The 22,937-nt window shown below is 41.6% G+C and overlaps 1 protein-coding gene across 2 annotated transcripts in view; it reads right to left on the reverse strand.

The window, feature by feature from the left end:
* Kcnq5 (potassium voltage-gated channel subfamily Q member 5) overlaps positions 1–21,621 on the reverse strand; it is a 557,693-nt gene extending 536,072 nt beyond the window's left edge. For both annotated transcript variants that reach the window (XM_052192554.1, XM_052192553.1), the window contains exon 1: positions 21,134–21,621. In XM_052192554.1, the coding sequence (XP_052048514.1) occupies positions 21,134–21,543 (410 nt within the window). In that variant the 5' untranslated portion in view covers positions 21,544–21,621. The remainder of the gene's footprint in view (positions 1–21,133) is intronic.
* Positions 21,622–22,937: the final 1,316 nt, after the last annotated feature.

Here is a 22,937-nt window from a genome sequence, read left to right on the forward strand (position 1 = left end):
AAGACAGGGGCACTACAAAGGTTTCTCTGCTTTGGGTGATGATTATCACACAATGCTGGCTTTCTCTGAAAGGTACAGAAGTGAGGGGGAAGAGCAGAGAAGACATGAGGAAGGCGAGGCAGAGCTAGGGAAAAAGATAAGAGTGGGACTCAGCGTTGGAGAGAATGAGTCAGAGGAATTAATCTCCCACTTGTCTAAAGAGGCACATAATGGAAACTTCACCTTCAGAAACGCATAACTAAAAAAGACACAAGACTACAGCGCTCCCCCACACTGCTTCTGTGCCAAGGATTTTCAACGTTACCTACGCATTGAAGAAAGCTGGGTTTCCTTCTAATGCTCCAGAGCTTTCAGTGTTTCTTAATGCCTATACCGGATGGTTTTCTTTGCACATGGGACCTCATAAAAAATTTAAAAATAAAAATGATTTGACTATACATTGAGGCAAAAGAGGAGGTGCTAAGAGAGACAGAAGGAACTTATAAAATGTTGTTTATCCCATTCACCCCGTGAAAAAAGAAATGTGTAATTCATGTAATTCATAAATAAAATATCATTGGAGTTTTACATCAGCACTATAAATGTTCTTATTGAGTGTAGGTTTTAAAAATATTATTGCATTATAAAATTTAATGGAAAATTTTTTCATTCCCTTAAAAATAAACTCAAATGCCACAGACATTTCCCCAAAATTCCAGCTGTCTGCTCAGTCGGCTTGAGTCTCCAGAATGGTTTTATTTTTCTTCCATTGGTAGTGTAAAGGTGTACCCTTTGATATGTAACACCATTTTAAAGGGGTTAACCAAACTTAGAATTTTTGCAGTGGGTTGAGCAGTTTATTTTCACGTAATTGCGGTCCACATTGCAAAATTAGTGTTTTAATTGGAAGATTTTCATTACCAGTCACAAACTGTCATCTTAATGAAAGAATAGACTTCTAAACTTACTTAGTACAACAATTTAATAAGTATATTAATGTGCTCATGAATGCAAAGTTTTGGAAAGTTCACACATTGGTGGAAATCATTTCCAACATATAATAAAGTCCAAGTGTATTTCTAGAAAAGTATTTTTGCATTTTCTACACACCCTGTATATTATACTTTCCTTACTATGTTGGTTTTTCCACTAAAGCAGTCATAGAGCAAGTGTATGGACTGTCTAAACACAGAGGATCTATCCATCACTCTAGGCTATCCATTCAAGTACTTCTCCATCTCTCTGCATCCATTCATCCATCCATTCGCCCATTCATTCTGTTCTACTAAATGAGCATTAATTTTGTTCCCACCAGCTGTTTGGGCTTGCATTATATGCTAGAAAAGAGAGAGAAATAGGTTACCTCCTTATTTGGAGATTCTACAGTACAGATTAAAAGGCAATGGAGTAATTACAGTACATTAAGTAGCAGCTACATCAAATAGATGAAATAGATATGATAATAAGATGAAGAAAGCAGAAATCTACCCAATTCCTTCACCTCCAGACAGAAAGTAAAAATTATAACTCACAAGTGCATTTGATAAGTTTTTCTCACCCCACTCACTCTGAAGCTGTCTCTCTGCGGCCTTCCCCCATGTCCAGTAGGGCTGGTCTGCACATATTTCATTTTCAAGGAGTCCCTAGGGCCATGCTGCACTGTGCACATGCCAAGGTTTCTCCCTTGTGACCAAAATTCTCCCTTACTTGAAGGCAAGAATTAGTGGTTTCATCTTCATATTACTGGTTGTCAAAATGCATCATCTATGACGAGTTTTTAGAAGGGAAAAACATACATATAAATCCTCCATTTGTGGTTTCCACGTGGGTGATGGATACAAATATGAAAGTGTTTGAAAAGAAATAGTGACTGTAATAAATATATAGCCTCCTAATGATCATTAGTGTTTACATACTACAGCAGAGCAACTATTTATACAATATTGGCATTCTTTCACTTATATTGATATTATAAGTAATCTAATGGTGTCTTATTTTGAAGGATGTGTGCAGGTTAAATACTAATACTATGGATATAACAACTGAGTCTGGAACTAACTTCTAGTAGACACAGAGAGACAACAAGATTTATACAGGGATACCCCGCACTGATTCATTTGGCTGTGGCCTCTGGGACACAGAGACCTTCTCCCCCAATTTCTAAAATGTTGGCCCTTTTCCTTCCCTTCTACAAAGGTAAGCATTTTAGGTATGTCTTCTTTAAAGTGGCTTTTCCCCCAGAGGTAACTCCATTATTTAGCCTCCAGGCAGAAAAAAACAATGAAGTGTCAAGACACAAACCAGTTTGAAAATATGCTGGAATTTCTGGTTTCCTTTCCCTACATTTTACACAACTATATAAATATGGGCCTAATCTGAAAGCCAGCTTGAAAATACATTTTTAAGGAACTTAGAGCACCTTTTTTCATTTTTGTTTTCTTTGTTTTGTTTTTGCATTTTACTTGACTAGGCAGGTGTTTCAAAACCGTGTTAACATTACACCTATATATATTGATTGGTTCAAAATGAATATCCACAAATTGCCAGTTTTATATGTGTAATCTAGTCAGCCAAGGAAGAAATGGATAAGATAAATTATTAGATTGTCAATTACATGTTGAATGATATAATGCAGATTACATGATAAGAAAGAAGTCAAGAAAAAAACTTAGTTTTTATTTTATGTAGTATATTTTAATTGCTTGATTAGACCAAAAATCTCTATCTGTACGTATATATGTGACAGATAATTGAAAATGAAGTTTAATATTTTGATCACTTACACACACACACACACACACACACACACATGAGAAAAAGCACAGCATTTTCAATGGGGCTGTATCAATTGTACCTGGTTGCTAGTCAATGCAGTATTTACTCACTCAGTGATGCTACCTGGGGTCCCATGTCTACTTGCCCCTTTTTAAATGACAAATGTGAAGTTTGCAGTGTATGTGACCTTATACTAAACTTGAACTTCTTATAGTCTACACTGGTAGTCAGGGCTCAATGCCAAGAACTTGTCCTCTGACTGAGTTTCTTTTTCTCACACAAACTGCCTCAGGAAAGTCACATCAACCTAAATAGTGGCACACAGGTAACAGAACCAGCTGACGGATTTTTCTATGCCCAAAGTTTTATTCCTTAAATATGGTGGAAGAATTGGGAGGAAAATATAAGCCAAGCAAGGACTGACTGTGTAGCTTGCTCACTTGTGTTCCAAGATTAATGTTTGTTAACAGTATGTAAATCAATAAATGTATAAAGACTCCTTGAGTCACACAGACACTTCACTGGGTCTGTAGCACCCATGACGGAGTATATTCTCAGGCATTACCCAAGTAACTGTCTGCATTGGGGATGTAACCAGCTTCCGGTAAGGCAATATGTTTATTCCTGAGGTCCTCAAGGAGTGTTTTGTGGATCTCATGTTATATGAGCTCTTAGAGACGTATACCGTCATGTGTATATGCACACGTGAGCATGTTTGTTTAAAGGTACGGTTCACAGTTTTGTTTTACTTTGCATATATTCTATAAAAGGCTATGAGCAAAAATGTTTGCAGAGCTAGCCTCTAATCCACTCTGAAGTGTTCATAACCAGCATGCCACCCGTTTGCTGTAGTGCCCGGCTGCTGCCCATCTGTAAGCAGGACAAGGTCAGTGCTCAATCACAGACAGCTCCAACCGTCATTCATTAGTCTGGCCAAAGGAAGCCATGCTTTCATTATAACAAAAGCTCATTTTGCTCAGAGAAAGTCCTGTTTTGAATCTATTAAAAAAATTGCTAAATGTTAAAAAAAGAAATCATTGTTTTTCCTTGGGTAACTAATATGATTTAGCGTGTGTGCGCGCACACACACACATACACACACACACACAAAACACATGGGAAGCTCAGAAATAAAACTGAGTCTTAATATCTTTAGTTTGGAAGATTAACTCAGAAATGTCTCTTTTGGAGGTGCAGTCTCCATACAAGCATATTCTGCCTTTTCCTTTTTACCCTCTTCAGAAATGTTTCAAACATAAGGGACTGAGAATAATCAAATGAATGTCTACATTTGCCCACACACACATAAACAATCTTTTTTGTTTTTTCTCAGTTGGGTCAATTGTATTCTAAAGAATTATTACATTTAGATTCAGTTGAAACCACTAAATATGTGTTCCCAATTCCATCCCCCCAAGGTATCCTTGTAGATACCAATTATCAGTTTAAATAATAAAAATTTTTACAAATGCATACATGCTACATGTTTTCCCTTCCTCCAGCAGAGGAAGATACCAATTATCAATTCTACATACCAAAATATTCTACATACTAAAATAAGATGTTTTACAAATATATCCATATCATGATATCCCCGAGGATCAGTTTGTACACTTTTGAATAGTATATAGTCTTTTCGACACTGTAAATTATCATTCACCTATTTTCATTGTTAGAGGCAAGATCTGTTTTTATAAAGTTGAGACTGGTACTAAGGTACTAAGCCCTAGATCTTCTTGCCTTAGTTTCCTGAGAGCTGAGATTATGACCACGTGTTGGGCATGCATATCTGCCTGTGCTCATTTAGTTTGGATTCAATATTAAGTTTCAGAGGTATTGATAATGGTTAAGTAGTTCTGGTTTATCCCTTTCTACTGCCACATGACATTTATTGTAGGACACTGTCTACCTTTACCCATTATTTCCTCTGTGAGCTTTGATCTAAGAGCAATGGTGTTGCAGTGGACACTCTTAAGTAGGTAGGTCTCATGTGTCCCCCCATGAAGCCCCAGGACCAGATGCCCCTGCCTACACTGATGAGATAGAGCCCTCTGTTCTCCTCATAAATAGTCCTATAGATTTTCCAGTGCCAAGGCCTCAGCCTCTGTGACAAGGTGTCCACGGGGACTGCCATAATGCTCACATCATGCCTGTTGTCACTATCCATTAAATTTAATTGTCACATTTTTTTCCTACTTGGTAGGTGTACCTGTCTCAAGCTCCTTATGATGTTATTTATGTGCCCTGAATAGAGATTTTTATTATATATACAGTCACAGGTTTTATATATTAAATATGTCTTTAATATTTAATGGGTGAACAAATAAAATTTCAAAGGCAATTAACTATATAAAGTGTAATGTAGCCGTAACCGATACTCCATTTAAGGTTTCTGTCAGCACCTTTCTGTTCTACTATATTGAATGTTATTATGTTTAAACTCCAGATTGATATGTTGGTGCTTACTAGCAATAATGAGATCTAGTGCCAGAGAGGTAGGCCCATGGGAATTTAAAAATAAAGAAAATAAATAAATAAACATTAGACATATAAGTACCTGTGTGTCTGTAAGTGGACTATACAACCATGCATCGATTTGCATTTTTTCTTTTGATCACAAAGAAGAGCTTCTTGGTTCCTACAGACAGAGAAGAGTGCTTGTATGCACACCTGTGGGATATGCAGCTGTCAGCAAACCAGGGAGCTTAGCAAGGACACTATTGGGTCTCTAAGCCCAAGACTCTGCCCCCAACTCTCTCTCTCTCTCTCTCTCTCTCTCTCTCTCTCTCTCTGTGTGTGTGTGTGTGTGTGTGTCTCTGTCTCTCTTTCTGTCTCTCTCTCTGTCTCTCTCTTTCTCTCTCTCTCTCTGTCTGTCTCTCTCTGTGTCTCTGTCTCTCTTTCTGTCTCTCTCTCTGTCTCTGTCTCTCTCTCTGTCTCTGTCTCTGTCTCTCTCTCTCTCTCTCTCTCTCTCTCTCTCTCTCTGTGCGTGTGTGTGTTACTCATCTTAAGGCATTGCTCTCTCTTTTTACTCTAGGTCATTTCTATTTTCCTATTGTCTCTTGAGATGCTTTTCCTTTTGATTTACACTTGTTCCTTATCACTCACCTCACATTCTCACTCCCTTTAAACAGCAATATCCTTTCTACCTCATCCATAGTGGCATGTCCCCACAGTCCCCTGCCAACAGGACAAAAACACACAATTGAAAGCACTAGGCCAGATAGCAAACGTTTTCAGCATTTTGGACTTGAGGTCACTGTTGGAATCATTCAACTATGTGCTTATAGTATGAGAACATCATGGACAATACAAAAATAGATGTGAATTATTGCTGTTCCAGTAAAAATTATTTGCAGTGCCCTCCTGATCTACAAGCCTTGACTTCAGCCCTATTGTTCTATACATATCTTTACTAAGACACCCTCTGCTGATGCTTTTATTTTGCTTGTAGTTCTTCCTGCAGGATAAAAAAACCAAGACCATTAGAGCTTTGATGATTCTAACTAATTTGAGGGTTGTAGGTGGCTAGTAAATGATACAAACCCTACCAATGTGACAAAGGCAAGAGCACTCACAGATATATCTGAATAATGGTGTATAATGGGGACAGCTTGCCTAGGCTGGGCACTTGTTTTGGAATAACAATGCTACCTTATAAAGGAGCAACTAACATTAAATCAGTGTTTGAGAATTCTGTCCTAGTTAGAAGACGTCCCCAATTCCAGCTCCCGAGGCTGGTAGAGTATATGCCTTCTATACACAGCTTCTCATTAGAAAAGGTCCCTTTAGTCTTCCTGGATAATCTATGTATCGAAACAGCAGTGAATATATATATAAAGGGATACACACATGCCTTTCCCCAAAATCCCTATATTTCTTCAGGCATGAGATCACCAGTAACTACAAGCTGTTCCACTTGAACACAACTGTCATATTTAGTGAGGAAAATAAACATTTTAGAACTTTTACTATCTTTATTTTTAGAGGTACATATATTTATGAAGCTCATTCTTAAAATAAACTCACCATTTGTTGCTGAAGTTATTCATACAATCCTTGTTTGTGTTTTTAAATGAAGGGGTGTTTTCACACATTTTGATTGTATATGTGCACATGCATACAAACATATGTGGAAGACAGTGTTCTCTATATTTAAGAAGACCTAGAGGGATGCATTTCTGTTAGAAACCTAAGTACACAACATACTGAACTGTCAGTCTATAGGAGACACTAACACACATCTTTCCAGTCTGTAATTAAATATTGACCTTTCTTATATGATTTTTTTTGTTCATCCACTGTCAGCTTAGTCTTAGCTTTCTTTAACCAAGAGTGTATTACATCACACAAGTTAATTGGAGAAAAATGGAGATCTCTACATTAATTGGCATAGGGTATGTATGAGCATTTTAGGGAAGCCATAAACACTTTCTCTCTTTGGGTGGTCTTTCAATAAAATAGCAATGCAATATATGCAGGAAGGAAATACGATACAAAAGGGAACACTTTCCTCTGTTTCCTGAAATAACATGTAAAAAATGGCAAGATTTCAAAAATATTCTAGGCAGCCAATCATGCTGAGCCAGAAATGGATGCTTTTCATTATGAATATCCTGGAGAAGATGGTAGCCAACAGCTGTTATTGGGAACAACCATGAAATCAGTGGACACTAGTCTAAAAAACTAATTGTTCCTCTGCTACTATGGGGTAAAAGCAGCAAGCCCAGACTCTGGAGGTATGTCTACCTGAAGAGAATTTCTACAGCACAGTTCATATTCTACTTCACCATTATAGAATCAGTGATGTTGCTTGTTTCCTAGTTACTGTTCAACCTGGATAAGAAGGGTATAATAGAGCTCAAGTCCTCTGAGCTCTGGAACCCTTGAGTTCCAGAAGAGAAGAGAACATGTATCTTAGGAATGACTTACTCCAAGAACTCATGCTCTCAGAGTCACAGTACTGATCATTCTAGAACATTCTTCATCAGTAAAAGTATACAAACAAGGTTTCCAAGAATTCCAATGGGGAAATCACTAATGTGATTAGTTTGGTTCAGTTATAAATTTGTCCCTAGTACCTCCAAGAAAATTCAGGGCTTCCTCTAAGAGTGGATAAGGAAGATGGTGGGAGACAGAAAGACAAGAGACTGAGAATAAGAAGATATTCATGAATGTACACATTCTTTCTAAGTACAGTAGAATAGAAACACACAGAGTGTATGCAGGCATTGCTAATCCTCACGATTCACAGATTCCATATTTAAACATTCATTTACAGACCACAAAATCAATAAGGTGTTTTTGAGAAGTCATGTATGTGTAGGTGTGTAAAGAACAACAGCACACCAATTATCAAATTCATCTGGAATAACCAAAATCCCAGGATAGCTAAAACTATTCTCAGCAACAAAAGAAAGTCTGGGGGAATCAGTATCCCTGACCTCAAGCAATACTACAGAGCAATAGTGTTAAAAACTGCATGGTATTGGTACAGTGACAGGCAGGAGGATCAATGGAACAGGATTGAAGATCCAGAAATGAACCCACACACCTATGGCCACTTGATCCTCGACAAAGAGGCTGAAAACATCCAATGGAAAAAAGATAGTCTTTTCAACAAATGGTGCTGGTTCAACTGGAGGTCAGCATGCAGAAGAATGTGAATTGATCCATCCTTGTCTCCTTGTACTAAGCTCAAATCCAAATGGATCAAGGACCTCCACATAAAGCCAGACACTCTGAAGCTAATAGAAAAGAAACTGGGGAAGACCCTTGAGGACATCGGTACAGGGAGAAAGTTTCTGAACAGAACACCAATAGCATATGCTCTAAGAGCAAGAATTGACAAATGGGACCTCATAAAATTACAAAGTTTCTGTAAGGCAAAGGACACCATCAAGAGGACAAATCGGCAACCAACAAATTGGGAAAAGATCTTCACCAATCCTACATCAGATAGAGGGCTAATATCCAATATATATAAAGAACTCAAGAAGTTAGACTCCAGAAAACCAACCAACCCTATTAAAAAATGGGGTACAGAGTTAAACAAAGAATTATCACCTGAAGAATTTCGGATGGCGGAGAAGCATCTTAAAAAATGCTCAACTTCATTAGTCATTAGGGAAATGCAAATCAAAACAACCCTGAGATTTCACCTTACACCAGTCAGAATGGCTAAGATGAAAAATTCAGGAGATAGCAGGTGTTGGAGAGGGTGTGGAGAAAGAGGAACACTCCTCCACTGCTGGTGGGGTTGCAAATTGGTACAACCACTCTGGAAATCAGTCTGGCGGTTCCTCCGAAAACTGGGCACCTCACTTCCAGAAGATCCTGCTATACCACTCCTGGGCATATACCCAGAGGATTCCCCACCATGTAATAAGGATACATGCTCTACTATGTTCATAGCAGCCCTATTTATAATTGCCAGATGCTGGAAAGAACCCAGGTATCCCTCAACAGAAGAGTGGATGCAAAAAAATGTGGTATATCTACACAATGGAGTACTATTCAGTCATTAGAAACAATGAATTCATGAAATTCTTAGGCAAATGGATGGAGAGCTAGAGAACATCATACTAAGTGAGGTAACCCAGACTCAAAAGGTGAATCATGGTATGCACTCAATAATAAGTGGATATTAACCTAGAAACCTGGAATACCCAAAGCATAATCTACACATCAAATGAGGTACAAGAAGAAAGGAAGAGTGGCCCCTGGTTCTGGAAAGACTCAGTGAAGCAGTATTCGGCAAAACCAGAACGGGGAAGTGGGAAGGGGTGGGTGGGAGGACAGGGGAAGAGAAGGGGGCTTACGGGACTTTCGGGGAGTGGGGGGCTAGAAAACGGGAAATCATTTGAAATGTAAATAAAAAATATATCGAATAAAAAAAAAAGAACAACAGCTCACAATGTTTTTATTTACACTAAACATGTATTGAACTACTTTCAATTCTCTCTTTTTCTGCCATCTTGTTCATTTCCGTTATTCCAATTTCCCTTTTTAGGGCAGATTTTTCATACACTTTATTATGCATTTGGACAGACTTAGCAGTGCTCAGAGAAATCCAAGGTTTATCTTTACCTGGCTGCTTCCTAATATGCCATTCTCCTTCCTCTCTTCAGCCATTTAGTTGTCGGTTTCCCAGCCTAATCTGTTTCCTCCTTCTAGTTCCCACAGCAATGACTGGTACCTTATCTCAAGCTCCTTAGCACTGCTAGGCACTTACCAGCTTCTTCTCTCTGATTGTGAATTTCTCTTTCCACCAGATTTTCCTACTGGCAAAGTTCTGCATTGCTCCCGTCTCTGAGTTATTGTCTGAGTTATTGTTACCCACTGCGCTTCAGGAGACAGCATACTCTCCGGTGTGTTTGGAACTTGTGATTTTCGTGTTTATGCACAAACTTCTTACTCTGTTGTTCTAAGACCGTTTCTCCAGTACATCGAGTGTGTTCCCTAGGAGATTGAATGTTCCCCTAACACAAAGGGCTGAAGATACTATGGACTCCTAGATGTCTGACTTTTCCTCTGGTCTCTGGCCACCCCTCATTTATCCTGGCTTTCCACTTCACTACCTCTTTTTAAATGTTTATACCCACAATGTTATCTTTCTTCTCTACATTACAACAGTTATGTGGGTCGTGACCTCCTATGGATGTTGCATGGCTATAGTTTTATGGTTTGGTTTGTTATGTTTCCCCCATCTTATCATCTCCCAAAATGCCAGCTTTCTCTCCCTGTACTCAGCACGATTGCTACCTCTTCATTTGACATGTCTACACTGCAGAGCTTAAATAAGACCCCTGTACATACCATCTCCCTGTACCAATGAACAAGTGATTGTCTCCTGGGATGGTCACGTTCGAATTCTGAGCACTTGGATGATTTCAATCATTGTCCTTGCAAGTGCTCCAGTTTATCTTCTGAAATCTCCATGTCTGCCCTTCCTTCATACCCACAGATACAGCACTCCAGTGGGTCTCTGTGCTGTGTGGCTTCACCCCGGTCAGATGCTTATTCTGGTGAAGCTAACTTTGTGGCTTTACATGTGGCCTCTGAAGCAAATTTAACAAGACACAATAGATGACACTGAAGAGGTCTCTTTAAATATCCAATGATAAGGTTTGGAAAGCTATATTAAGACTGTAGCATTGAAAGAAAATTATAACCAACAAGAATCCAGAAGAGGGAAAAAAAGAGTTTTTATTTGCTTCATTCTTTTATGTAGGGAAAACTTCTTATGATTTCCTTGATGATGGTAGGCTGTGTTACTTATCCTTTAATTAAGAGGACATTCTCTTTTCTTCAGCATAGTCTGATAGTTTCCTGACTACACTTGTTTAGAGTTGTCTAGGTTACCTCACCTAATGTCAACTATAAACATACTTTTATTATCTGCTTTCAGCTCTAAAGCCTAGAATAAAGCTCCAACCAGACCCAGGAGCTCTGGAAAACAGCTCTCGGCAGCATGACCCGACTTGTTTAAAAACAGGAATTTGTGAAATAACTCATTGAGACTAACACTGGATGCAAAAAGCTGGGGAACCGTGTAAGGAAATTTTTCTTGGTACTGATGCTGTGAAAGTAGCGATTACATTTTCAGTGCTGTGACTTACAACATTCCTCAAAGAGAAGAGCAGGCAGGGGTATGAGTCATGGTAACCCTAAACTGGTGGCCTGAACCCATTTAGAAGTCAACAGCAACAACATAAGCACAATGACTGAGTATTTCTCACCTAGTACAGATGCTGCTTTTCCTTTAGGTCTACAGGGTCACCTCAGAGTAGGAACAAAATGGCACCATGTTACCTACAGTGGCTAAGTTGAGTGGGAGGACTCTAATACTCCTCATTATTCCGACCCCTTGTTGGGTCTGAACCTAAAGATGCAGCCTAGCTTTCTTCTAAAGACTTCAGTGTTGGTTTGATGTCCATTACTGGTCAAAGTGCATCCTGTAAACAAAGTTGCATTTCTTGTGCTTGTCAACATGTGCATCAATAAGAACAGTAACCTCCGGGCTCAGGAGCATCCTGAAGGAGCTAAATGGGCTCAGTGAGAGTCATTGTTGTTACTGTTCTCCTTCTGTGCCCTATGCATTTAGTGAACTGAAATAGAACTACATAGAGTTATTGTTCTACCTCAGAGGGTCTCCTAGGATAAACAAGCATTTCTGAGGTACATGCTAGCCTCATAGTTATAAAGAAAGTACAGATTTCTGAAGCCAGATTATATTCTTCTTGAATGCAGAAACTCCTGATGGCTAGGATGGAGTATGCAGTCGATATTTTAAGGTAAACACTACTTATCAATGTGTAGTCTGTTTCCGCACACCATGCTACTACTCTGTTCCCAATTTCTATTTCTACCCTTAATTACTGGAATTGTCCAGGTATCCATAATGATCTACCAACTTTATCTTAACTGCATTCTTTCTGATTTTTATCTCCAGTACTTTAAAGCAGCATCCACACACTACTGTAAACACACGATCAAAAATTCCACACTAAAAGCTTAATATCTCTAAAGTGAAACTGGTGTTTATCTTTCCTTACAGACCCCCCTCAACCTGTTGTGTCACCTGAAGTCCTGGTTTCAGTTAATGGCCCCACTATCTATATAATGGCCCAAGCCAATTCTCAGAAATAAGTCTATTTCTATCTTCCCCATTTGATAATCCATAAATACAATTCCACTCTAGTGCTGTATTTTTCCGCTTTTCTTACATTGTTTCCTCAGCCTGCATCCTAATTCAATGCCAGTCTCAAAGCTGATCATCTGCTCTTGAGCTCCCTTGAGTCATCAGCCACAAGAGGAAGCACCTTATATGAGAGCTAGTGATAGCTTCATGTGGTGGTCAGACTTGTAATGCAGGACTTGCGAAGGTGAAGCAACTGGATTGCAACTTGTAAGCCAGCCTGGTCTTCACACAGAGGTAGAGACCAACCCGAACTATATCAGAAAACTTCATTAGAAAAGACAGACAGATGAAGGGATGGATGGATGGATGGATGGATGGATGGATGGATAGATGGATGGATAGGATGGAGAAAGGAAGGAAGAAAGGAAAGGAGGGAAGGAAGGAAGGAGGGAGGGAGGGAGGAAGGAAGGAAGAAAGGAAGGAAGAAAGAAAGGGAGGGAAGGAAGGAAGGAAAAGAAGAAAAGACAAAATATGATGTCATTATTTCTTACTTTAGTTATATCTGTTTCAAAGATTGCCCAATAGGTATAGATAAAATCCTAAACTTTTAGAATGGACAGCCTTCTACCATATTATTTCTAATCTTATTTAAAGTTTTAAAAGCAGTCACCACACTAAGTGTAAGTATACATATTTTAAATATTATAGAGATACACAGCTCTCATATACAACACTAATACTGTATTTTGATATATCCAGTTACTATTTCACATATTAAGAAAACTGGCACTGAATGCAACTTGCTCATAGCCATCAAATCGGTAGGAGTAAAGCTGAAGTTGAATTTGAACCTAATCATGTTCTCCCATGAGACATCTTTAAGATCATATTATCCCCTTTGAGAAATGACTAGCATTGAGCACATCACTCATATATAATGGCTTTCAGTTAGATGAGAAACTGGATCCAGGGCTACAGACAAGGAAGTGTGAACTGTAACATTACAGTAATCAAAGATCACCGTGCCTTGGGGTAGAGGAAACAAACAGTTTAGAATGGCCCCATAACTATTATAAAGAGAATAATGGCCAAAATGGCGGTGTTTGCAAACGCCGCATCTTTTCATGTAGAGTTAAAACCAATTAGCTGTAAAATTATCAGCCAATCTTCATAACTGAATGAATTTAAGGATTTTCTAGCTGATGGACACATCATCCAACATCACCAGGATGTGGTTAGTCAATGTTTGGGCTTCCAGTAGTCTCGCACCACTGGGTAAAACATGCTCTGTTGGCGTTTCCATCTGCCAAAATAGCCATTTGCAATTAAAAATTAATATTGGCATTACTTCTCTGCAAGCAATTATCAAAAGGCTTTTGGCCATCTTCCTTGTTTATAGTGTTTCTTGCACCATGACTTTATTTTGCTTTGAAATATTGTTCTCAATTTTTCTGTTTCTTTTATGCTGTACCAGTCCCAATGTTGATAGATCGACAATTTTACCATTTTTAATTGGATTATGGACCTCAAGTATAAAGAATATTTATTTACCTTTAAAAAATAGACTGATTGGCCATGGTGTATTTTATATTACTATATTAGTTGAATATAAAGCAGCATAACTTGGGCCTCGCTGCACATAAGGCAAATAACTAATTTTTTTAAGGAATGCATTTTAAATAAATTATAAGCATCAGTTTCTATAGATACAGGCTTTTAACTTAGAACAGAATTCTTATGCAAATAATAAACAATTAATTCGGTCTAATGGCATCAGATACAGAACATAATCAGTAGCATGTAGTTCCATCTTCCAAAGGGAACTATTACAGTCTAGACATTTGGAATATTGGTAAAAGAAGCATAAATGGACCACAGCTGTGCAACACACAGGATTCTGGGTGTTAATGACTTGGGACAAGGGTTATAATTTTAAGGGCTGTGTGAACTTGCAGTGGAGAGAAGCCATGAACAGGTTCCTTCTCCAATCAGAGAAGTGTTGAATTTTGGAAGGGTGACTTTAGTTATGCTGTGGCAGTTTAGGAGTAGGGTGTGAAGTCATAGCCACGAATTAGGAGGTAATCATCCAGCTGAGACATGAGGAGGGGGAGTGATTAAGATGCCAGATAACAGTATTCCAAATACTTTGTTCCTTTTGGGATGGTATTTTAGACTGATTTTATTTTATCACCTCACTGAGTCATAGACACTGCTATGCCCATGAACAGAGGAAGAGTCAGAGGCACAAAGTGTCAACAGATTGCTTCACATCAGTAATTTAGTCAAGCAGTCACCATCTGGGATACTTCTAGCATCTTCAAGAGAATTGCAAAGAAGTGGCATTTCTTTCATCTTTGCCTTACCTAAGGTGTCTGCATGGGGGACTTCCAAATAAGATGACTTCCTCACTCATTAAGTTAGCACTTAACAAGGCTCTATTAGTCACATAAGATTAATTAAGATTCAGAATTATGTAGACCTTCTGTATGGGAAGTTTTTTTTCATACTGAAGGGCTGGGGCAAGGAGGGCACCATTACTACCAAGATAGACAAAGTGGTATTCCCAGAATGCGATGACATCTGAGACGAGTGATACCTATGTCAACTGCCTGGAAGTGTGCCTAAGAAGCCACCTTTGTAATATAATTTGAAGAAACAATGAAAAGAGAATTATGTGTCAAAAAGCCATGGCACACTAAGTGGGAGCTATTCAACAGCACAGCATAGCACAGGAGCAAAGGTATAGCCACAAGACACAGGACAGGGCAACCAGCAAAGCTGTTCACCAGAAGGATGGAGTCTTGGGGAGGTAGCTATAATTAAGCCACAAAGAGGACATGACAGTCTTATGAACTGGGGATCTGGAGCTTAATTTTTATTACTGCTTGCCATACATCCATATATGAAGATCATATATACCTATGTCATTCCACATAGGCCCCAGCAACAGTGGTCTTCATCTTCAGGAACATCGTTCAAAAATAATCCAATGAAGCCTCATCCAATTTTCTAGTCTTTGGTTCCGTTATGGCATTCTGGGTCTTCCTGCAAACTCCCACTCATCTTCTTCCTTTGCTTCTTGCTGGTGTTCCTAGCCCATCTCGCCATTTCCTAAAGTAGTACCACAAACTAATAAAGGTTTCAAAATCTAGGTGTAGGACTGAGATATTTATATTAGCCTCGAGATTTCTAAATGAATTTATTCTCTTAACCTATTTTCTTGTGTGACTTCTATGTTCTTGAAAGCATTGGTGATGCTGACCTGAAGCCCATGAAACCATGAGGGCTGGCCCCACGTTCCTATTTTTTACAAGCCCTACCTGGCTGACCAAGAACATCTGAAATTCTACTTGAGCAAATCTGAACTCTTTATATTTCTATGAACTTGGGTCACATATTGCCACCATATATGGGTCATATATTTGTATTCCATGTTATTAAATGACAGTTCTACCTCCCAAACCACAGGTGAGAGTTATCCTCACCTACCCACTTCATTGGTTAAAACAAGCAACCAATTCTGTATCTTTGATAAATTTTTTTTAAATAAAGGATTGTGGAGTATTTATCCCTAACTGGGACATGTATATTATACTTCTCCCCTTCTGGAACATCAAGCGACAGGGTGCACAGAGATTATAAGGGTCACAGATAAGGAAGAATTACAGAAAAATAGTATCTTCTAAACATGACATGAACTCACATCACATGTGATTGCCTGGGCAGGATCAAACCATGGCTATGCTAACGATGCCCCTCCTCTGGCTGCAGAGCTATCATCAGCTAATGACTGGTAGGGGAGGAAAAGTTTTCTTTAGGGGTGTGACCCTATCTTTGGGATTGTGAATACTCCAGTGGATAGCCCTACACTAAGATCTGTAGGTAGGGTAGGGAAGTGGAGGGCGTTGGGGAGGACTTAGAGGAGGAAATAGGGAGTGGGAAATGATCTAAATACATTGTACAAAAGTCTCTAAGAATGCATTCTAGAAGAAAAAGAAACATTTCCGATTAAACCTCTCTTTTTATCTCCACAGTCTCTCACTTGGCTCCTTGGACAATCATCTCCCACTTTTTCTGGAGCAACAAGAGACATTTGCAGGGTGAACTTAAAGATAAAAAATGCTCAGAATGACTGGAAAAATTGAAATATTCTTCCCATGTAATTACACACAGTAGTGCCTCCATTTTAAATCCTCTCTTTTACTGGCTGGTTTTGTGTGTCAACTTGACACAAGCTGGAGTTATCACAGAGAAAGGAGCTTCATGTGAAGAAATGCCTCCGTAAGTTCCAGCTGTAAGGCATTTTCTCAATTAGTGATCAAGGGGTCAGGTCCCTTGTCGGTGGTGCCATTCCTGGGCTGGTATTCTTGGGTTCTATAAGAAAGCAGGCTGAGCAAGTCAGGGGAAGCAAGCCAGTAAGAAACATCCCTCCATAGCCACTGCATCAGCTCTTGCTTCCTGACCTGCTTGAGTTCCAGTCCTGACTTCCTTTGGCGATGAATAGAAACACGGAAGTGTAAATTGAATAAATCCTTTCCTCCTCAACTTGCTTCTTGGTCATGATGTTTGTGCAGGAATAAGAAACCCTGACTAAGATACCTCTCCAATTCACTTTCCAAAATAAGATGTGTTTTCTTGATTTTCGACATTCATTCAGCCCTGCATTCTCCAGGGTAGAGACAGCCTTGGCCTACAGGATCCCATGACCATCTCCATCATCACAGCTATGAAAATCAGGTGCAAGCCCCCCACCCCTTTTCTTGAAGTTGGCTTTAACCTGCAATGAGTTTAAAGTACTTACAGTTACTACATACTTGGGACCCCACACTTTCACTAAAACTGTTTTCTCTGTCAAGATGGCTCATCTCCCCCTGTTCTGCACCCCATTGAAAATGGGCTACTTGACCATCCAACCTTAACCCAGGCCTCACTTCCCCTTTGAAGGCTGCTTGCTGGGTTCTCTGCCCACAGCAGCATTGCTGTCTCTTTTGCATTAATTTATTTTATAACTTATTTTCTCTGTCACCATCCTAACAGCATCATCTCGCACTTGTTGAGATACTTAACATCACCTGAATGCTCATCCTGGAAAACAGAGGCCTTTGTCTCATTAATTTTGAAATCAGCATATACATACTCAAGACACTCAGACATGTGTAAATGGATAAATCTATATATGATGCAATCGTCTCTCGCTTTTATTAATAAAACTTGTGTCAGAATGGCAGCTATGGGGTTGTAAATAGAAGAAAGATGGCCAGGCAGCAGAGAAATGTAGCTTCTGAGAAATATAGAGGCACTGAGGAGGCAGCAAAGCACAGAAGAGATACAGCTTCGGAAGACGTCACGGCAAATGAATGAAATTTAATGGTCATTTGTATGCTTAGTAGTAGATATAAAATTATAAAAAAAAACATTATTATTATTATTATAGTTATTATTATTATTATTATTATTATTATACTCCAGGCTCCCTAGTTTGGGTAGTTGTAACATTCTTGTTTAACGTATTTATGAATTCTCATCCATAGCACTAAAAGTGTCAGAGATACTTTGGGCAATGTGATGGGTTAGATGGATGTATCTGTACTGAAACATCTCACGGGCAGAGGTGTTCCTGTGAGTCCTCTGGACTGACCGAATTTGCTACACACTAATGCAAATTTACATTAGGAATCCTATCACGGACTCCTCTACAACTACCATAATTCTTTTAAATTTTCCCCAAAGAAGGGCAATTTAAAAGGAACAAACAACTCGGAGAAATCATCTCCTATTTTAAGAGCTCATCTGGTTAATTGTATCACAGCTGAAGACAGAACACACTGCTGCCCGGGGACTCCAAAAGAGCAGGAAGTGCCTGGGTCTCCTGAAGCCCACAAACCCCAACTCTGAGGAAGAAATCACTCAAAGCAGGTCATCTCTGTTCTCTCCAGCATTCTTACCAGTAGGCTGGGGTATACACTCATCAGATCACATTTTAGACCATTAAAATATCATTATAATAATTATTTTTACATATTTTAGCAGAATATTCTCTTTACCTGAAGCATAATGTTAAGCTTACATCTCTGGTTTCTTGGCAGTGGAAACACTGGGCTAACCAAGTAAATTCATCCCTGAACTGCCTCATTAATCACAGCGTACTTGTTCTTGGCAAGGAACTTAATACCCTACAAAAACTGTTATTAAAGTAAGATTTGAGGATTCCCAGGCTGGCAGGGCATTAGTTAGTTACACCTCTTTAGAAATTATTTTCTTATAGTTTCCTGTAATGGTCTTATTAGACCTGCAGCTCAAAGTAATGTTGCTTTATTAATGTAATGTGTAAATTCCGGCTATTCAAAACCTCATTTAAAATCATAAGTAGTGATTACTACCCCCCATCCCCCCTGTCCTTCCCCCAGGCTCTGTGGGTGGTTAAGTCCCATCCTTCCAGAACCTGACTCTGTCCATTCTGACTCTGTGCTAATGTGGATCCACCATCACTGTGTAGCTTCTCCTGCTCCTACCCCACAGCCCCCAAGGCTCTTTGCGACATTATGAGGAACTTTACATCAGCAAAACTCTGTTAACAAGCACACAATTTATGTTCTGTCCCCCCACTGAATTCACTGATAAAACTAGTTAACAAGAAAATACTTAAACTAGAAACAACAACAACAAAAAATTTGTCAAAGTGTAAAAACCCCAGAAATGTCGGCTTAACAATCAGATGCAAAGAAGAAATTTTCACTCCTGTTTGTAAACAATGCTTAGGAGACATCTGGATGGTTGAGAGTGCAGGTTGTATCAACCTCCCTCTGAACCCATAACATGTACTTAACCCAAACAAAAGATACTATATTACATCATATTCAAAACTCAAAGCCATGAATATTTTGAGCATGTTCTAAAAATATCATCATCCATCCGGTGCATATTTACAGCAAATTAAGCCTCAACATTTCTTTTTAAAATGTATATTATATTCTGACAGGTCAAAATAATTTATTAGGTCATTAAGTACTAAATTAATTGGATATCAACTCAAGGAGATGAGCTTAACAAGTATCAGGGGTGTTTATCATTTATTACATCCAAATATTTGTGACTCTTCCATCAGCAAATGGTAGACCTTATATTTTGAATGTAATGACGCTAGACAGAACGCAACATTCCCTAAGTGTGCCTTGCAAACATATAAAGCTGGCTGGAATAGTTCACCTAATCCTACATGTTCGCAGCAATCTGGAACTGTAAAATTTTCCAGACACCGGGGCCCCAGAGTGCAGACTCTACCAGTTTCCTGAGTTCTACCTGGTCACATTTCAGGTTCACGTATTTATAAAAGCAGCTCCTTTTCTCCCGATATTATGATTTTTTTTTTTAAGTTTCCTGGGTTGGTGCCAATTCTTCATTCCACATGAGTATAGGAGAGCGTGCCTCATTTCTGGAAGGTTTTTTTTTTTTTTTGGTCTGTTCCAAACATATCCTAACTAAGTAAGAAACAAGGAATCAATCAGTATGTGCCTGCAACTTTCTCTGAAGGTCTTCTAAGGCTAATATGTTTGTATTTCATCTTAAAGAAGGAGGGGCTGGAGAGGGGGCAAGAAGAGGAGGTTCCTTTGAAAAGATTTAATTAGACAGGGTGTTAAGGTTGTTTTTTAAACAACCGCAACTAGTCACCCAGATACACCTAACTCTACTAGGAGATTGAATGAATGGACGTCGGGAAAAACAGTAGTAAACTTTAAAGCCACCGAAAGCTTTTTAATGCCTAAGGGGGAAAAAATAAGCATTTGCTTCCAATCATTTTCTCATTCAGCATTCTCGCATAGACCGTAAAGGCTTACTCAACACGTGCACACACACACACACACACACACACACACACACTTTATCTCAGCGCCATAGGTGCCACTGCTTGCTCCCGGTCACAGCTGGCTCCCGTGCATTTCTTCTACAGCGCCTCTAGCCATGTTCTGGAAGCCTGGGCTCTCCACTTGCAGCCGGAGCTGCCTGCTGCAGAGCTTGGATAGCTCGCTAGACTTGGACCACCTCTATGTGGCAATGACTACTACATGCACTGACAGATTTTCCGTTGGTGACAGCTGTGATGGTGGCCAGGCGTGTTTCCGGGCGCGCTTACAACCTAGTCTCTCTCTCTCTCCACCACGTCGCCGCTTCCTCTGCTTGACCCCAGAGCTGACTGTAGACCCAGTCTTAACCATCTCCTCTCCACTCCATCTCAACCCCGCCATGCCCTCCCAATCTCTACAACCAGCCTGAGGTTGGGGCACAACCTCCAGGAGCGTTTCCCAGCTCCTGGGCGCCCCACTCAGTTAAGTTTCCGAATATCAGGACCTAATCGCTCCCGATTATCTGAGCCGCCTAAATCCAGCTTCTGCCTTCAATCCACCCAGGTACCTGGAACTGACCGGCAGTTCCTTGGGCACTCTGAGGCAAAACGGTTCAATCTGAACTGTTTCGACCAGCGAGCTGGAGGGCTCCGGAGGGCCGATGGCAGACACGTGCAAAGAAATAAAAAAACCACCACGTGTGTGTAGCTCTTGTGTGTGTGTGTGCGTGTGTGTGTGTGTGTGTGTGTGTGTGTGTTCGCGCGCGCGTTTCCGCGCCTAGAGCCAGGGCGCGGGCGCCAAGTGCGCCCCGGGGCTCCAAGGCACAGGGGTGCTCCCCAACAGAGGGCAGGCATGGCTAGGGGAGCACCGGTTCGGGGGTGGGGGCGCGGGTACTCACACGAACGCGTGGTAGACGAACGCCCAGCCGCGGGGTCTCTCCAGCACGTTGTACAGATAGTTCTGCACCCGCCGGTACTTGACGTTGCGCCGACAGCTCTGGCTGCTGGTGTAGGAGAGCGGCTTCCCCAGCAGGCTCATCCGGGCCCCCTGCTTGCCCCGGCGGCTCTCTCGCAAGCCGCCGCCGCCTCCGCCGAGCGCCGCCGCGCGGGTGCCGAGCAGCAGCAGGCCGTCGCCCCTGGCGGCCGCCGAGTTCAGCAGCACCCTGCCGCGGCCGGACTCCACATCCTTCATGCCGCTGCCCGGGCGCCCCCCACCCGCCGCCGCTGCCGCCGCCGCCGCCGCCGCGCCGCTCCTCACCCAGAGCCCGGCGGCACCGCCCTCCTCTCCTCCCGCGTGGTGGCGGGGCATGGCATCACCACGGGCACCGAGAGGGGGGCGCCGGCGCCTGTGGCGGGGGCAGCGGCTTCATGTGCGCGGGCAGGTCTGCAGGAGGAAGCCCGCAGCCGACGGGGCGCCCCGAGGGGGGCGGACTAGCCGAGAGTCGGGGCTCCGGGAAGGCGGGGGCGGCAGGGTGTGCGGAGCAGGCTCGGGGAGGTCCGGATTTCTGCCGCTTCCAATTCCGAATCCGGACCTGTTGGGGACGCCACTTTGTGAGGTGCCCCCTCGCTCTCCTTTAATCCAGTGGCTGCCACTCCCTCCTCCCCGAGGATTGTCCGCACGCCAGACCGAGGGTGTTCGGGATGCCCTGAGGCACGCTCGCTCGGGCGCACACCCAGCAGGGTTCGAGCCTGTCTGTCCCCTGCCCCTCCCCGCAGAACACTGGCCTGCTCCTCCTAAATCGGTCTCCCTGGCTGAGTTTGCTTCGGTTCTTCCTGGGGCTCGGAACTGTCCGGAGAATGAAGTCCGCCTGGTGCCTCGGGAACAAACTGGACGAGCGGGTCTCTGGGCATATCCCGCTGCTATGCCTCGCCTGGACCTGCCACCCTTGGGTGATGGGTGTGGGCAGGAGAGGTTCCGTCCTGCCCTCCAGGTGCTAAGGAGCGAGCCAGCGGGGGCTAAGGTTCGGGCAGTGGCGCCTGGGTTCCCGCGCTGGGGACCAGTCCACCGCAGTTCAATGGACACACCCGGAGAGCGCCAGGCAGGGACCCAGCAGCTTCCCGCGACTCAATCCAACCTGCAGGCTGTGACTTTCCATCCTAGCCTCAGACAGCAAGCCCGCGACTTGCAGAACACCCTTCCCATCGCCAAGGGTGGGGTGTGGGGAGGGAGTAAAACTCCAAAGTAGCTCCTTTGCGGTGAGGGAGCTCCTCCTGACAGACAAGCCTGGGAAAATGAGCCCACTTCCCTCCTTCCAGAAATTTCCATTTAAGTGGGAGAAAGTCTTAAAACTGCTTAAGTCTCCGCTGCGACAGTGGCGTCTCTAGTGAGTTGGAGAGGGATTATGGAGGGTAGCGAGCCCAGAACCTGCCTCTCAGACAGGATGCTGTAACTTACAATGTTAGACATGCCCTGGTAAGGGAAATCACTCCCTGGATCTCCTATCACCTCTGGCAGATGGGCTCCCCAAAGCCAGTGCTCTTGGCTGAGAGTGAAATTATGGTGCTGTTGGCTCAGAACTCTGCCTTTCAAAAACATTGTTAGCAATTAAACAACAGATTCAGCATTGGGGAAACTAAGAGGACGCCAGGATTGGGAACTACTTCCAAGAGAGCAACCTTCCTCCCAAATATTAAAAATAAAAATAAAAATCACCAAATTCAACTGAAGCATGCTTTCAACACAAAGCCAAGGTAGACAGTTAG

This window comes from Apodemus sylvaticus, chromosome 9 (genome assembly GCF_947179515.1).
Source record: "Apodemus sylvaticus chromosome 9, mApoSyl1.1, whole genome shotgun sequence".
Classification (NCBI taxonomy): Eukaryota; Metazoa; Chordata; class Mammalia; order Rodentia; family Muridae; genus Apodemus; species Apodemus sylvaticus.